Below are 17,568 nucleotides of genomic sequence, written 5' to 3'. Positions count from 1 at the left end.
CCTTTGAATCCAGAGATGGGAAAAGTTGATTCAGTGGCGCCGCCCCCTTTAGCTTAAAGAGTCGGGCGGGGCAAGGAGACCAGGAGGGGGCGGTGAGGACTGCGTGTGCCCGGGAAGATGTGAGCAGGCCTTTGCGGTGTATCCGCCTGCGAATCCCCATGCGACAGGGTTCTAAGCCTGGGGTGGTGTGTAGATGTGGCCTGCGTGTAGATCTGAAAATGTGCGTGTGTCTGAGTGTGTGTGACCACGTGCTCCTGAAAGGCCGCGTGGAGGTGACTTGGGTGTCTATGTATGCTCCCCGCCTGTGTGGGGTTCTGTGCGTCTGGGTGTGCTTGTGGGTAGCTGAGTGTGTCTATGGACAGGCCCGAGTGGGGGTCTAAGTGAACAGGAGTGTGACTTCTGCGTAGCAGTGTCTGCATGTGTCTAAGAGGGTGGCTTCCTGCCTGTCAGCTCAAGTGACAGTGGCTGACCGCGTCTCTGGATCTCTGCTGTGCCTGTATGTGGCCCCATGTCTATGTGTTGAGGGGGGATGCTTCATGGCTAGAGCCTCCCAGGAGCCAGGACCTTCTAAGGACATAGCTTGGTTCTCCAGGGTCTCCAGAGCTGGGGTGCCATCCAGAAACCCCAGTCCTTCTGGAAGGGGAGTTATTTAAAGGGGTGCTCGTCCCTGCCTCATCCCTTGTCAGGCCAGCTCGGCGCTAAAGCGGGGGCCGTTTTCCCTTTAAATTGCGGACACTTTGACAGGGGACATTAAGGACCCGGCTGCTCAGGCTGAGCAGATCATAAAACCGGACAGGCAATTTCTGCTCCCGCCAAATAGCCGGGCAAACTCGTTCTGCATCTTTGGTTTTAATGCACTAAACTGGCAGCTAAGCAGGGAGTGAGCAAAGAGGGGGTGGGGAGCCCCCCACATACACGGGCACACACACCAGCACATGAACACGTGCAAACACCCCTTCACACCCTCTCACGACCCACGCCCCGCCCCGACCCCCCCCACCGGTGGAATTATCAACTAGAATTTGATTAATATGCAAATCGCAGGCAAACAGCTCCATATAATTCTTTCAGTGGAGAGTAATTAATCACCAGTTAAAGCAAATTAATACATATATCAATTTTGTCAGAAACATGCTTAGTTCAATCGCCCGTAAAATTGAAGTTTGAAGTATTAAGAGGCTCTGCAGAAACGCCAGGACTAAAACTTTCAAATTGATCCTATTTAGTAATCAATCAGGCTCTCCCCTCAGGTTAATCTGCCTAATTTTTCATCTCAAATCATACACTTTACTGACACGCCATCTAGCAAACAGTCGATAAAAAGTTAACAAAAATGATAACGACTCCAGCCAGAGCCATGGTGCAGGGTGGGTGGGTGACGAGCAGCTTTGATTGCATTTCTGGGGCGGTTGGGGACTTGGGTTTTTCCTGGGCCAAAGGCTAGGAGTTCTCCCGGACAGCCTCATCCTCCCTGCCTGCCACCCTTGTCTGTGATTTGCTACCCTCTATCGCTTTTGGATTCCTCTCAGAACGTCAGAACATTGGCAGCGTTTTCCCCAAAGTCGCCTAAACCAGCTAGCTCCCTCTCCACGCCTGTGGTTGCACAGAATGTCTGGAAGCACGTGTGTGTGCTTGTGGTCATTGTGGGCTGTGCCTCTGTCACTGTGTCTGTATTGTGTGTATAACAGTGGGGATGGTGTAACCATTTAACAGCAAAGGTTTATCTGTTTAACTGTTGTGTGTGCTACTGGCTACCTATATTTCCATGGGTGTGCTGTGTCATATGTGTCCGCACTGTTTCTGGGCATTCTGTATGTCTGCATCACTGTGTATGTGTTTGGGGTTTCTGCATTGTGAGTCTGTGCAACTCAGTGCCTGCCCTTTGTGTTTGCATTGTTTCTCCGATGTCTGTGTGACACTGTGTGTCTGTATTGTGTGTGCCCTGGATTGGCCGTGGCAGTATCCCTCATCTACATGTGGGCATGTGGTCCCAGGGGGTCCTCAGGCAACCCGATCAATATGCCCCATCACAGACATCAGGAGAGAAGGAACAGTCCCTGTGGAGACGTAGGCACTTCACTGTGAGCAGCCTCTGAGACGTGGGAGGGGGTCACTCCTTCTCCACCCTACCCTCCCTCCTAGCCTCTGTGTTGGGGGGTTGTTGGGGGGATGGGTAAGGAAGGGGAGGGAAGGCTGGGAGACTCCCAGCCCTAGATCCCTCTCCACAGAGCCCTGGACCCACTGCTTCTGACTTGAGCCCTTGAATTTTGAACCCAGTTGGGTATAGGCATATATCCATGTATTCAGATGATACAACCACACCCAGATGCGGTGACAACGCATCTCATCTCTATCTACACATGCTCATAACTAAACCCACACAGGTCCCAGGATACTCACAGGTAACTACTCTTCCTTCCCTATTGCATTCACACTCACTCACAAACAACTAGCCACATCCAGCTCTCCATAGGGAAACCTGCACATGTCCACATGCACACACCAGTGCACAGCAATCCCCGCACACACTCGCACATACACACACCAGATTCCAAAGCAGGTGGGACTCATTCACTCCCAACACTGCCGGCAGCATCACCCACCCACCATCCACCATGCACACCTGTGCACATTGCCATTTGTACCCTCCCCATTTGTGGCAGTGAGGAGCCCCTGCAGGGAGGAGTAACTTAGCTGGGGGAGGCTGGGACTTCTAGGGCAACGTGGGACTGGTACAGCCAAAGGTAGGTCTGCAAATTACACTAAGGTTCAGCCTGGGGACCAACTTGAGTAGGAGAGGGCAGGCTGCATCCTAGCCATTACCCAAGCAAACAGAGGACAACCCCACCCCCCTTCAAAAGAAGCAGAGTCTGTGTCTATATAGTGTTTATTCACTGCCCCAACTGCCTTCAGAGTAGACTTAGGCTCAGGCTGAAGTTCTCCATCCCACTTTCTGCTCACTCCTCTCATAAGCCCCCCTCCCTTCCCATCATGTGCTCCACTCCACCCCCCACCATAAGTGTAAATTTGAGAATTTGAGTAGCCAGCTTGGTCAACCTGTTTGGAGCTAAGATTCTGGTTGTCTGTAGCTTCAGTTCCACATCAATGTTCATTCTCCCGGTTATCTTCTCACACCTGCTCCCTGCATACGTCACACACCCCGGGGGGCATCACTCACCCGCTGGTCACACCCACCCCAGTGACAGCTTTACTTCTTTTCTGTCCATTGCACAAACTTAGTCACACCTAGTTTGCAACAATCAGTTATATGAACACAGCAGCACACAGTCACCCCCAGTTGCACATGCTCCGTTTCATCAATCAGCTGCACATGTCCAGTCTCTCAGTTGCACACACTTTCCTGACACACTCAGTTGATGCTGGAGAACTTGGCCACACACACACACACACCCTCAGCCCCAAGGTCTCTCTCTGGACTGGCACCTGTTAGGCGGAGACAAGGTAACTTGCTGATGGCAGCCCTGGATCTGGAAATGCAGAGCTGGGGCCCCAGGAAAACTCAGGGTGGGAATTCTCCAACCCGAGTATTGCTCCCCCCCTCATACACATGCACCAGGCCTAGGACCACCACCTTCCTTTGCTCTAGTCCCAGGAGCCTCATCCGTGGGAGACACAGCCTGTGGACCCATCCGGGATCAGGCTCCCAGCTCCCCCAGGCCTGCTAACCTCTGCCCAAGACCTCATTCGTGCACATGCACAGTCTAGGGAGGCACCCATTTTGCACACAAACCAACCATCCACAGTTCTACAGCCCAACCATCACTACCCAGCACACCCACAGTTCTAACCTGGACTCACACCACCCGCAGCCGGCCAGGGGACTCTCCACTTTACCACAGTGGCTTCTAACCTGCTGACCCTCGTGACGCCAGTTTGCTCAGGTTCCAGGTCCCCTCTCCCTCGTCTTGCAGTCCCTGCCCCTGTCCATTCTGGGTCCCTTATCTAGTCGCTCCCCTACACCTCATGCTCCCTTAGGCCTCTTCCCAGGTGTGTGTGTGTTGGAGGAACATCCGTATTCTCGGCACAAACCGCTTTCTGGGCCGCGAGAAAGAGTGGTTGGTTGTTGGAGTAGGAAGCAAAGTCAAGGTACCCTGGGTTCCAACGGCAGGAGACATGCAGGGCGATGTGAGTGGACTTCCCTGGACCTGGAGGCTCCGAAGGGTGGGGAGGAGGGGGTCCCCGCGGCGACTGGCAGGGGCGGAGGGGAGGCGCGCGGCCCCAGCCCGTCCCTTTCAGGGGGGACTCATGCATCAAACTTCAATTTTCCGGACGATTGAATTAGTGATTTTTTTTCTCCTGAACTAAAATACACTTAAGTCTTTGGGATTAATTACCACGTTCTGGTCCCTCAGACTGGAGTATTACTTATCGGAGCTGCGTCTGACACCGGCCCGACACCTCGTAAAATAAGGAACTGTGCCTCCTGGCCTCACCAGGCGCCGCCCGCAGGACCCCGGGTCGGAGAAGGCGGAGCAGGGAAAGCCGAGCCAGCCGGATCGTGGAGCCAGGCCCAGCCCGTCCGCGCCCCGCGGGGTCCCGGGCCGGGAGAGCAGAACCTGCCCGCGTCCTGGGACTTGGCAAGCAGGGCCGAGGCCCCGGACCCAACCGGGAAGGAAGAGGCAGAGCTGGGCCGCTTCTCTTGGGCAGCCGGGAACCGAAAGCGGGTCTGCAGAGAGGCTAGAGTCCTGAGCACGCAGGCCTGCGACGGCCCCAGGCTATAAAGTAACTCCGCCACAGGGCTGGAGGCCAGGAGGGTCCCAAACCTTAACGAACCTCGCCCTGAGAATGGGCGCAGGGCCCACAGCCCCTCACACGATCCACGCCACACTTGTACATACACTCACACTCGGAGAACAAACACGTAATGCACACGTCCGACTCCCACGGAGCGCACACATGCAGTGCACACACCACGCACAGCCGCACCCGAGGCAGGCCCAGCCGGCGCCTGTTAGGAGACCAGGGCCTGCACTTGGATTCGAGGCCCTCTCCCATCACAGGTCCCCGCTGAAGCACCCGAAGCGTGGCTAAGGCCATCCCAGCGCCCTGGGCGGCGTACGGGTAGCTGCTCTCATCAGAGCCGGGATTGCCTGGAAGAGGGTGGGCTAGAGCCCAGGCCTCCCTGGACCCCCAACTCCTCGCTCCCATCTCCAGACAAGCCCTTCAGCCCTTGCCCTCAGTCGTCGCCGCCTCCCTGCGCGATGGGGCCGGGAAACTAGCCCCGCGCCGCGTTGCCCGTTCGGACCGAGTCGGGATGCCACGGCCACATGCGCTGTCGGCCGGGTTCCGGAAGCCCACCGGCAGCCTGGCGGAGGCATCGAATCCAGCACAGACGAGAAGACTGCGGGGCGGCTGGAATCCGCTTCCCAAAAGGTGTGGGACCCAGCGCGGCGCGCTCTCTCCAGGGCTCCTTGGGGTCAAGCCCTGGGCTCCACGTTCGCCTCTCTCCCCTTCCCTCCGACGACGGTGCGGTCCCTCCTTCTGCCCGCCCTCGTTCTGGCCTATAGAAACAACGAATTCCTCCTCATCTTTCAAGGCCTGGGTCCAAAGCCACCTCCTCCGTGAAGGCTGCACTACCCCGGGCCCTAAGTCGGTTCTCTGGGCTCTGCAAAGGGCACTTCCCTGTCCCTCGGTCCAGGTCTCCTATCTGCGCTGGGGTGCGGCGGGTCTCGTCTGCTAGACTGGGAGCTCATTGAGGGTAGGAACTGGATCTGATTCGTTTCCATTTCCCCAGCCCCCAGCGTGGCCTGGCGCAGAAAAGAGGCACAACAAACATTTGCTGAATTGAATGGATTTCCCCCTTTATTTTATTAATCCTTCCCCTTCCTTCTTTCCTTCCTTCTTTTCCTTCTTCCTTCCTCCCTCGTTACTTTTTATTTCTTGGTTATATTCAATTGTCATGTTTTTCAGGCTCATTAAATCCATTTAGAGACAAAAGAATAAAAGGCAGAAGGGGAAGGAGGGGGAGGAGGGCAGGGGGAGGGGATGGGAGGGGGAGGCCAGAGAAGCAAACAAATAACCCGCTTTAACTAGACGGGCGGATAAATGGCCCCGTTTCTCCTCAGCCCCGATGCGCCTGCTTAGCTGCGCGCCCCGCGGGCTCTTCAGCTCGGGTGGGCTCAGCCCCGGGGCCGCCGCCCCCAGCCCGAAGGGACCCAGCAGGGTCCGGCCCGGGGCCGCGAAGCGGGCAGCGGCCTGAGGTGCCAGGGCCGCTTCATTGGGATTCATGGGCGTGTTGGGCGGGCGGCCCCGGGCTCAGGGCGCGGGGCGGGGGCCGGGCGGGGGCGGGGTGCGCACGGCGGGCGCAGATGCCCAAGTGACCGCCGCGCCGCGGTCCCTGCGCCGCCTTTGTGCCGGGGAGGCGCGCGCGGGGACCTAATCCATCAAATTGTCTACAAATTGTGAAGAAAATTCAAAAACCATATGGTCGCCAGCGCCGGCGCGCTCTGGGCTGCGGAGGGCCGTGGCCGTGCCCGCACCCGGAGCCGCGGGGGGCTGGGCCCGGCTATTGTCGCCTGTCAGCGGCCGCCCGGGTCCATTCGTCCCGGCCTTCATGGTCCGCGCTCCGAATTACAGACCCATCCATCCTGAGAGGGCGATTTATGTCGCTCGGGAGGAACCGGCCGCACGCCGGCCCCGCTGCCCGGCCGCCTCTTTCCTTCTTTCGTTCTCGCCTCTCTTCTCTCCCTTCTCCCCATTCCACTTTTCTCCCTCTGTCTCTGTCTCTGTTTCTGTCTCTCTCTTTGTAGCTTTTCCTCCTTCTCTTTCTCCCCCGTCTCTGTGGCTCTCCACTTTCTCGCTCTGCTTTTGAAGTGTTCTGTTCTCTTTTCTTCTATTTCTCTCTCTTCGTTTCCTCGTGGACTCGCACGTTCCCGATTCAGGCCCCGGGGCCCCATCGCCTGCCCGAGACCAGATGCACATTTCTCACATCAATTTTGCTTAGAAAGAGAGCCGAGTGGCCTGGAGGCGGGACCCTCCTCTAGTGACAGCGGCCACTCGCCAGCCCAGCGACAACAAAAGCCCAGAAAGAAACCCGCTCCGTTCGGAAAAGTAAAAGCTGCCTGTGTTCCTGCCCCAGCCGCCCTCGGGGTGCGGGGATTCCCCCAGAGTCCTTGGGAGATTGATGTCTCTGTCCCCAGCCGGGTTCGGGGCCCAGAATTTGTGAACGTTACCAGAAATCCACCCCAACTCTCAGATGCTTCGGGCTCACATCTTCCAGTGCCCATGTGAGTAATTCAGCCTGCCCTTGGTACCTTTGGCCTCATTTTCCTCCCTCACCCAAGGGTGAGGCCCTCTGGCGAACCGAAGCTTGGGGAGCTCTCAGGCTCCAGTCCGCTGCCCGACTGAGCTATATACCACACCCAAGGCTTAGCCGGTGTCCCGGGGAGCGCAGGAAGAATGCCCTTGGGTCCCGGCTGGGATGCACGAACCCCACGGCAAGTCCCCCCCCACCTAGCCTTTGCCCCATACAAATTAATTTTGCACCCGTGGCGCCCTCAAAGTACGCACACGTTTTCTCCCAGCATTGTACGCCTCTCTTTTTACCCGGACCTGGCGAAGCCCGCTTCTCTCGCCCCCGCACCATTTGGTAGCTGCCACGTGTTTGTGGGCAAGAAGCGCCTCCTCCCTCTCACTAATTCCCCCTCACCCCTCATTCTCACGCCTGCCCTGAAACTCCTCCAAATCTCCAAGGCCTGGGCAGCCGGCAACCAGCAGCGGCGAGACACCGAGCCTGACGCGGCTTCACTGAATAAGGTCCACTCGTTCAGACACGGTCACCGCCGGTTCTAGTAAAATGGCAAAGACTTTATTTATCGGAGAAAGAGGCCTTGGGTACAGTCCGGGGAGGAGAGGGCAGGGCAGGAGCAGGGGAGTGGCACGCGGGACCCACCCTCATCCAGGCACCCTCGTCTGGCCAAGTCGAGCTAGGAGCAGGGCGTTGGATACCGCAAGACAGACCCAGAGCTGTGGAGGAGGTGGCGCGAGGGCTTAGGTCGGCCTCGTCTCAGTCTCTGTCACATGCAAAAAAATTCTAAAAAGAGTAAAAAATAATTCTTGGACTTTGGGTTCTGTTTTCGCTGGTTGGTTGATTGGTTGGTTGTTGGATTTCCCCCTGCTTTGTCCCTAAGACCCGGACCCCAATAGTCAGTCCCAGGCAACCGGGAGAGGGTGGGGAGGAATCTTAAAAATAGCATTACTGGGCATTAGGAGGCAGAAATGGCATCGAAAACAGACTTCTTTCGCTGGGGGGGAGGGGGAAACATCGATTTGAAACTCGCAAGTCAGGACCCGGTTGCCCCCCTCAGCACCTTCCCAGGTGTGTGTGGGGGAATAAAGGCAGAAGGAAATAAAAGAAATCAACTGCAATAGGCCAAGGGAGGTGAGGAGGGAGAGGGCCGGTGCATTCGCCACATGCAGAGAAAAATCAAAAAGTCGGGGCGGCCCCTCCTCCAGACCTCGAGGTTAAGTGTTCATTACCCTCGATTCTATCTCGCCCTCAGCAAACCCGGCAGCCTGAGCTTTGAGAACATGGAAACTCCGAGATTTTAAAAAATAAAAGAAAGAAAAAAGTCAGGCTGCGGTGGGAAGAACCCAGTATATAGGTTTAAATATTTATACAGAAGCCATACAGAATTGCACGGCGAGGGCTCCCGGGGCAGCGGAGGCCGCGCGCGCGGCGGCCGGCTTGGCCGGCCATCCCAGGTTTATTGCTTCGAGAGGAAAGAGGCGGCTGCTGGGAGCCGAGTCCAGGCCAGGGACAGGGGAGAAGGCGGGAGTTGCAGAGGAGGTCCCAGCTCCCCTTGGCGGTCCTGTCCGGGAGGTGGCGGGCAAAGAGCGCTAGGAGCCCGGGGCTGCGGAAGATGCTGGGCGCCGCTCAATCGTCCACGTCGATCTCTTCGTCTTCCTCGTCCTCCGAGCAGTCCTGGCTGCTGGCCGGCTGGTCCGTGAGCGGGGAGGCGGGCGAGAGCTGCAGGGGCCCGGCGCCCGGGGCCTGCGGGGCGCCTGGGGGGAGTGCCGGAGAGCCAGGCCTTGACTTAGCCCTGCCGCACCCGCCGCCGCCGCCGCCGCCCGCAGCCTCCGAGTTCTGCTCGAGTTCGGCCAGCGCCACGATGTCCATCTGCCCGCTGGGGCCCAGTTTCTTGGCGGACTCCACGTCGGCCTTCATCTCCTCCAGGTCCCGTTTGAGCTTGGCACGCCGATTCTGGAACCAGGTGATGACCTGAGCATTGGTGAGGCCCAGCTGCTGCGCAATTTGGTCGCGATCGGCGGGGGACAGGTACTTCTGGTAGAGGAAGCGCTTCTCCAGCTCGTAAATCTGGTGGTTGGTGAAGGCCGTGCGCGACTTTCGCCGCTTCTTGGGGGTCTGCCGCTGCCCAAAAATGGTCATCCCGTCGCGGCCTGCGAGGAAACCAAAGTATAGGCTTGCGCCAGAGGAGAGGAGACCCCACCCCGGTCCTTACTCACTCCACCTAGACCCATCTGGCCTGCAGTCTGCCGCTGTTCCCTTCTAGGATTAGATTCGGCCACCCGGACTAGGCCAAGCCTAGGCTATGGCAAGCCGCCTTCCCCCATCTCTCATCTACCGGAAGTCCCTAGGAAAAATTGTTTTGGTCTCTGCCGCTTCACCTGAGAGTTGGTTTGAAAGACCCGAGGTCGCTAGAACATGAGAGCCAGAGAGGGACGCCCTGCCTGGGAGTGAATGTTGGCTCTCCACCTCGTCGCAATCAGCCCTGCTCTACCCCTACCCAAAAGGTCCCAGCAAAGGCTCTCCATTCCCCACCCCAGGAACAGGGCTAGCAGTACCCAGGCCACCGAGAACGGGAGGGAGTTAAGCAGAGCAGGCAGACTGCAGAGAGATCTTGGGTTCCTGCCTCCCCTCCGCGGTCACTCGACTCTAGCCTATCCAGAGGCCCTTGGAAATAGGGTTTGGGTCCTGTCCCACGCATCTCCACTCCCAGCGGCAGCGGCTTGGGCTGGAGGGCCCAGACAGCCGGCGCGGGAGGGGTCGGCCAGAGGCAGAGAGCACTAAGCGTGGTACACATTGAGCCGGGAGCCTGGTGCTGGGCGCCGGGGAACCCAGTGGCGGCGCCTACCTTCGGCTGCTTGCAGGACGCTGACCTCCAGCCCCTTAAAAGTCTTGCTGGCGAGCTCCTCCAGCGCGCACAGCGGCGAGGTCTGCGAGAGCAGCGCGCGGCCCGCCAGGGGCAAGCCGCCCGGAGCGTGCTTGTCCGCGGCCGCCAGCAGGTGCGCCGCCCCGCACAGCGAGTAACTTCTCCGCACAGACGGCTTGTTGAGGATGTCCTCGATGCTGAACGGCGTCAGCGGTTTGTTGGAGTTGGCGGGAGGCGGCAGGTGGTCCAGCGGGCTGCGCCGCCTCTCCTCCCCCGGCGCCGCCTTGCTGTCCTCCTTGGAAGTCATCTCGGCCTCGTTTGGGGGCCCGGCCGGGGCGGCTCGGGCCTCGGGGACCCAGCCCGCGGGCAGCTCTGGCGCCGGGAGGCGCGGGCGGGCGGCAGGCGGGAAGGAGGCCGCGCCCGGCAGCGCGCGGGCCGGGCTCGGGGCCGATTAGCGCAGCGGCAGAGGCGAGCACAGCCGCACGGGGCCCCAGGAGGAGGGCGCTGACGCGGGCGCTACCGCCGCCGGGGCTTCCAGCAATCCGGGGCGCGAGCCGGGGCGCGCCGCGCGGGGCTCCAGTTTCGCCAGCCCCGGTGCTATTTAAAGGTGTCAGGTGGCTCCGCGGCGGCTCCTGGCCCCGGGTCCTGGCGGCGGCAGTTGGAAGAGCCGAGGCGAGGGCGCCGATCCCGTACTGCGAGGGGAGGCGGAGAGATGGGGCAATTGACTATTGCTAACAAGTTAGCCTTGATCGAGGAGTAATCAATTATCTGCAGCGGCACTTCTCGCTCTCTTTCTCTCTTTCTCTCTGTCTTTCTCCTCTCTTCTTTCTCTCTGTTCTCTCTCCTCTTCTCTCTCTCCCTCTCTCTCTTCCTCTCTCCCTCCCTCTCTCCCTCTCTCTCCCTCTCTCTCTTCCTCTCTCTCTCCCTCTCTCTCTCCCTCTCTCCCTCCCTCTCTCTTCACTGCTCCCCCCGTCTCTCTCCTTCTCTCCCTCTCCCTCGTCCTCTCTTTCACTCTCTGTCTGTCCAGTGCAGGCAGCTCTAAGTTGGGAAGCTCATTAATTAGCGGGCCTGGGGTAGGAGGAGCCGGCTGGAATTAGCCTGCCTAATGCGCCTGTCAGTCCCGGCGCTGCGCCGCGCTCGGCCCGAGCTGTTTGTAAATTACATTAGCGGCTCCTTTATTGCACCCGAACCACCGGCGACTGAAAAGCCGCCGCCCCCACCCCAAACTGTGAGTCGCGCTCCCGGCGTACCCGCCTCCCGCCGGCCTGGCTGTGATGGCAGCGCTGGCCCGGAGGTCTCAGGCTCTCCAACCCGGGATTTGGCGCCGGAGAAGCGCGGCAGGAGCCCATCCGGGGAGGTATGCAGCCGCCGCGCGGGCCAGGTAAGACCAGGAGCCTGGGTGGGCCCCGTCGCCGCCCAGAGCGGACTTTGCCGGGCTGAGATCAAGGACCCAGCGCCCCTACCCCTAGATCCACTTGCCCCTCACCCACGGCCTTGGGCAACGCGCCTGGGGAGAAGGAATCTGCAGCCCTCGGGTTGGCCCGCGGGAGGTCCAAGGAGGCTCTGCAGCCCTGGGTGAGGCGACACAGGACACAGGGGTGGGGGATCCCAGGGGTTGGGAGAGGAGGCCAGTCAGAGGACACAGCCTTCCCCAACCGAGAGGTGGAGGGGGGGAGTTGCTGGTGGCCCTAGGCACCTCTTCCCCCGCCTGAGCCTGAAGCGACAGCCTTACCTCCTCCGGCAATCTTGCACACTCTTCTCAGGCCGCGGCTCTCCGGGCCAGCTGGGGCCACGGCCCGCCTGGTGACCGGCGTCCGACCGTGGTAGCCGGACCGGGTGCCGGGGCTAACGGGGCAGGCTCAGGGCCTCCCCGCTGAGCTCTGCCCGGCCCCGGCCGGGGCCCCGCTGCCGGCCCCGCCCAGCCCAGCGCCCGGCTTGAGTGCACCGCCAGGCCGACTCCAGCTGTTCCGGATGCGTGGCGGGGGCCCGGAGGGGGCCGGGCCACGGATGGGGCTGCGATCTCAGGAACCCGCAGGGAGAGGCATTCGAGTCCGACTGGGCACTGGGAACCCTACGGCCCGAACTCTGTGCATATCAGGCGAGCATTTATGTGTGTATTTGAATGTGTTTATGTTTTTGAATATGTATATTTGTGTGTGGTTCTCCATGTGTTTATTTGTGTAAACGTATGTGAACCTGTGGGTATTTTGGTGGCTTGAACCCCTACCTATGTCTTTCATTCCCCTGAGGCACCCAAGGGGGCTATGTCCCCAGTTTTTGATGTTTTTTTCTCTTGAGTCCCTCCTTTGGTTTGTGTGGGGCCACCTGCCCTGCCACCCTAATTTTCCATTTCCACCCCTGTAGGAAGGAGGGGAGGAGGAGGGAGGTTGTAGCCAAGGGAGGAAGAGCTGTTCCCTCCCCACATACAGCCCCAGCCCTTTCCCTTGCTTTGTTTGTAAACTCCTGGGCAGGCAGTGCAGTGTGGCAGCCCTGCTTAGTCTAGAGAAGACCCTAGAGAGGCCAGTGCAGAGGACTGTGGCCCAGCGCAGAGGTTGGGGTGGGAAGAATAGGACTTCTTGCCCCTTCATACCTGCTCCAGAGAGCAAACCAAGCTGGGCTGTGGGGCAGGGGACAAGTTCTCTTCCTTGATGCCTCTAGCATAGGGTCCTCTGAGCATCAGAGATCAGTTTCTTTATCTCCTGGTTAGTTATTCATTTGGAATAAGGCTTGCAGCTCTCCAGAGTAAAAGGGGACAGTGTAGGGAGAGAGGATTCTTATTTGGGACCTCAGTGCCTGCCCCAGGCCTGCTTGGCAGTGTTGGGAAGATCTACTTATCCTCTTCCGCATCTTTGTCCTGCATTTTGGGGGGGAGGACAGGTGCTTTAGAAGCAGGAACGGTGAGAATGTTCCCCCAGAGCTGCAGAACTATCCCCAAGGCAGGCTTGTCTCTGATGCATCAGTGCTGCTCTGGAAGCCATGAGGTGAGACTGGGCCTGGAGTCGGAGTCCAGAGATGGTGGAGAGGGATCTGAAGAAGAGGGCTCCAGGGAGCTGAACCCTGCTAGGTTGGAATCTCTGGGACCAAAAGGGGTCTGCTCTCTCCTCTCACTTCCTGCTCTCAGGATCTCACCTCAGCCGCTGGCCCACAGCCCTTTCCTGCCATAACCCCCAAAGCCCTGACCCAGAACCTCAGGCAAGCCATATCCCCCATGCTAGCAGAGGAGGCCCTTCCAGATCAGGAAATAGGGACTCTTTGGTCCCCATCCTCCTGAGGAGCTCCCATAATACCCCTCCTCCCCCATTTTTCCAGTCTGTTCCTGTCTCCACACCTGATATTGGTCGGCAAGACAGGATCTTAAGGACAACCCTGCTGTTACCCATCTCCCAGTCCCTCAGGAACAGCAGAGCTCAGGATTATTGTGAGGCTGCCAGGAAGGTGAGGAAAGTGAATTGGGGAGCAGAGGGGTGGTAGCATAGAATTCCTCCACTGGAGCCCTGTTTCCCTGGACCTTTAGTCTCTGGCCACATTGTGTCAAAGTGGACAGGACAGTCCACAATCATCTGCTACATTACCCCTTCCACCCATCATTGTCAAATCTCTCCTTCTCTTCCTAGCAGGCACCTGCCGCCCAATCCCAAGGTTTTGGGTTTTTTGGTCTATTTGGTTGTGCTCTCCGCTGGCCAAACAGCTCTGGCCAGCATAGTTGGGGAATCAGGGGGCACATGGTGTCACCTGCCTGTTTTGTTGTTTAGGGCCCCCTACCTCCATCACCCCATCCAGATTATCTTTAAAAACCAGACCAGCTGCCACACTGATTTTTTTCCCCCAACCCTGTGGTTTTCCCCCAACTCCAGACCTCAGTGTGTGGGAGGTTGGCTGGGATCCCTCCCAGTGTGGGGGAGGTTCTGGGATCCTGGGAGCCCAAACCCACCGCCTCCTTCTGCAGAGCTAGGAGCTGTGTTTTGGGTTTGCCCTTAGCCTCACTCCCTCTCCTGCCATATGGGAGATGCTTAAGGGCAGGGTCCTTGATATGGGGATTCCATCCACTTCAAACATTCACAGGCCAGGCAAGAACCTGGGTACTCTCAATTATTGGTTGAATGAGTTTTTGTCAAGCAAATAGAGGATAAACAATTATGTATTGTGGAGGGGCAAGGCTTGGGCTTTGGTGGTCCCACCTCAGAGGATTTTTGGAGATAGTAAGGTTTTTGAAAGGGGAGTAACTCAGAGGCAGGTGGGGTGAGTGTTGGTGGGAAGGAACTCTGCCATTGCTCCAGGATCTCACCTTCTACTCAGCCCCCTTCTTGGGATTCAGTGCTGGTTCAGGAAGACTTTCTGGGGTCTCCCACCCCCGGTCAACTGGGCCAGTGTCTTCTCCCCTGGAGGTGGAAGCAGCTGGTCCCTGGAGTCTGCTCCATAGAGGGAATGCCTGTCTTCAAAGCCTGGTCTATACTGTATCCTGACTCCCGAATTCCTGCTTGCTGCCTATACCACCAGGGCCCAGCCTTCTTCGGTCTCCAGTGGAAGGGGAAGGGATTATTCTGCCCCAAATCTGCTTTCCCCCTAGTTCAGTGAATATTCCGGACAAAGAGGAGGGAAAGAAAATTGCATGAATTGCGAGGGTAAGAGGACCCTGTAGACTCAGACAAAATGAGTTATTCCTTAGCATGAGAGAATATTCAAGTAAACCCTCAAAGGCTCCATCGGCTTTAATCCAGATTGTTTTGGTAGCCCCATTCATGTCCCGATTATTTGTGTAAGCACCAGCATTGGCCTTCAGGCCAGCGCTTCCTTCAGAAAAAAGGTTCTGACATTGCTTGAAATTAGTTAACTTGACCACAAATCAGGATCATTTTTGTCCCCCAGGGACCTGCTACTGTGACACGCCTTGTGGAATTCAGAGTGTTTCTTCTGCCGTAGAAGTAGACTCCGATAGATGGCTTCCTGCCACCCTGGCTGAACCAGGACTGCCTGCTTGGTTTTTATATTCTGCCCTGGGCCACCTTCTTTAGTAACAACAACGGTAACCATGACAATAAACACCATAAGCTCTTACCATGTGCTTGGCTACCATGTGCTTGGCTTCTGGCTAAGAGTTTTTATTGATTTTATTTATTACTCACAACCCTGTGAGGTAGCTACTGCTGTTACCCCGATTTTACATACAAGGAAAATGAGGCCCAGAGAAGTTAAGTAACACTTCCAAAGTCACACAGCCTGTTTGGGAGTAATTAGGATTTGAAGAATGTTTTTTCTGACTCAGGTCTTAATCCTGGAACCACAAAGTATCTAACCAGAGCCCAAAGTTTCCTTGAATGGGCTTTAGGGGCTCTGCAGATCCCAGAAATTGTGTGTAAAATTATGTATGTGAGCCCAAGTGTGCACGTTTTTTCAGGGGCAATATTACATAACACATTGGATTCTCAAAAGGGATTGGAGACCCAGAAAAGGTTAAAGCCAGAAGCAGGCCAATAGGGGAAGGGGGAGGGAAGTTGCCTCTCTGCAGGCCTGGGGAGCAGGGAGCCAGCTGCTCCAAAATTCAGACCAGGCTCCAAGCCTGCTTCTGGACCTGCCCTGCTGTCTCTGGCCAGGCCCAGCTCTCAGGACCTCTTCTGGCAAAGAGAGATGGGGGCAGGGTCTATGACCAGGGCACTTTTTTGGAGAGCGCCCTTCCCTGCTTCTCTCCACCCACCTCCCCAACTTCTTTTGTGAACTGAACTTCAGAGCCCAGCCTCTTCCTGGCCCTTCAGCCCTGCATGGGGGAATTGACTGCCCTTTGGAAGTGTGAGGGGCATAGACAGACCACTGAGTGATAGATATGGACAGGTAGAGATGGGGAGAGATGCTCAAGGCCCAGGTGATCATATTCTGCAGCCTCCAGGGCAGCCCTCTTTTTGGTCCCAAGCCTTTGCTTCCCCAGGAAGGGTCTCTGTTGCTTCCTTTCCTGGCACCTCTCTCGCTCTCTCTCTCTTTTTTGGCTGCACTGCACGGCTTATGGGATTTTAGTTCCCTGACCAGAACTCAAATCCGGGACCCGGTAGTAGGTAGTGAGGGAACTGAGTCCTAACCACTGGACAGTCAGGGAATTCCCGCCTGGCACCTCTTGCTGTTTTTAGTGCTCACCTTATTTTGGGGTGCCCAAGATGAATGACTGAATGCCCTATTCAGTCCTCTGTGCTCCTTAGCATACCCCCCTTGGAGTCAGTGTCAGATTGCCAGGAACTGCTGGTTTGTCATCTGCCCTTCTGCCTCCCTCTCCGCCTGGCTGTGAACTTGGGGAACTGAAATTCCTCTCCATGACCTATGCGAGCCTGGCATATACCAAGACCTCTCCATGCCTTTGTCAAATGAATACGAATAATAAGAGACAAAAGGGAGAGCCAGGTAGGGGCCTCTGCCTGTGCCCCAGAGAGAGGAAGAGGGGTGTAAGGGAAGGGTAGTATCGTTTTGCCAGCTTTGTGCAGATGTGTGATGCACTCTTGCTGCTCATACCTCCAACATACAAAAGGGGCACAGAGACCTCATTCTTTCATGCTTTTTGGCTATGGAGAGGGGGGTCCTTGGTTCTCGACCCAGCTGTGGTATGGCCTGACTCAGGAATGGAGTTTGTTCACCCTCTCCCTCTTTTTTTAAAAAAACAGGATTGAGTCCCCATTGTATTTTGGGCTCAGAAGCAGAGAGGAAGATCAGACAGAAGAAGGAGAGAGATGGGCAGGCAGGAGTGGCAGGAAACACACCCCTACCCCAGTAGCCCAGGGGACTATGAGGAGGGTAAATGATAGTGGGGGGAGTCTGGTTTTGTCCCAATGGAGGTGGCATTTGACATGAGCCTCAAAAATCCAGGAGCATTGGGGTAGGTGCAGAAATGAGGACCACTTTCTTGGCAAGGGGGACAGCTAAGCAGGAGGCCAGAAACGCCATCCCAGAGCAGGAGACAGGGCATCCCATACTTCTTCCCTCCCTGGCCTGGGCATCGAGCTGCTGAGGTTGGGATGAAATCCCTGGTCCCTTGTGCAGCCCCATCAGGTTCTGCAGCCTGAGGCAAGGGCTGGTGGGCTCCTGGGATGGCTGTTTGGGGCTGAAGGTCGGGGAAGTTGGGGAGAGGCTGCACCCCAGCCCTTGCTGCTCCTGGGTCCACGGTGCGGGGCGGGGGGCGGGTTCCATTCTCTTTGCCATCTAGGGAAGCTCCAAGAACTGACCTCTCTCTTACTAAACAAACTCCTAGGTCTGAGCAAAACCACTAACGGTGGTCAGGCTACCCATTCCACAGCCTCTGCCTGTGGGAGGGCGCCAGGCTGCAGGCCAGGCAGAGGAGCCTGGGCTAGACGAGGTGGATAGGCCAAGGAACCTAGGTGGGGAGAGGTGAGGAGACCTAGGAGCCGGCCAGCGTGGCTAGGCGGGCGCGGGAAAGGCCTGAGTCAGGCTTCTCGTAATG

At 57.5% G+C, this 17,568-nt stretch overlaps 1 protein-coding gene and 1 long non-coding RNA gene across 2 annotated transcripts in view; one reads left to right on the top strand and one right to left on the bottom strand.

The window, feature by feature from the left end:
• LOC109550663 (uncharacterized) overlaps nt 1-17,568 on the top strand; it is a 78,260-nt gene that overhangs the window by 55,066 nt on the left and 5,626 nt on the right. The gene's annotated exons all lie outside the window — the stretch shown is intronic.
• LBX1 (ladybird homeobox 1) lies at nt 8,622-12,059 on the bottom strand. Its single transcript, XM_004313620.4, has 3 exons — nt 11,866-12,059; nt 10,116-10,825; nt 8,622-9,420 (listed from the first exon to the last, which is right to left on the bottom strand). Exons 2-3 carry the CDS (start codon nt 10,438-10,440, stop codon nt 8,897-8,899), a joined length of 849 nt encoding a protein of 282 aa, XP_004313668.1. The 5' UTR covers nt 10,441-10,825; nt 11,866-12,059; the 3' UTR covers nt 8,622-8,896.

This window comes from Tursiops truncatus, chromosome 16, assembly GCF_011762595.2.
Source record: "Tursiops truncatus isolate mTurTru1 chromosome 16, mTurTru1.mat.Y, whole genome shotgun sequence".
Taxonomy (NCBI): Eukaryota; Metazoa; Chordata; class Mammalia; order Artiodactyla; family Delphinidae; genus Tursiops; species Tursiops truncatus.
The sequence above is the reverse complement of the archived record's forward strand: the minus strand, read 5'-3'. Positions and strand labels throughout refer to the sequence as shown.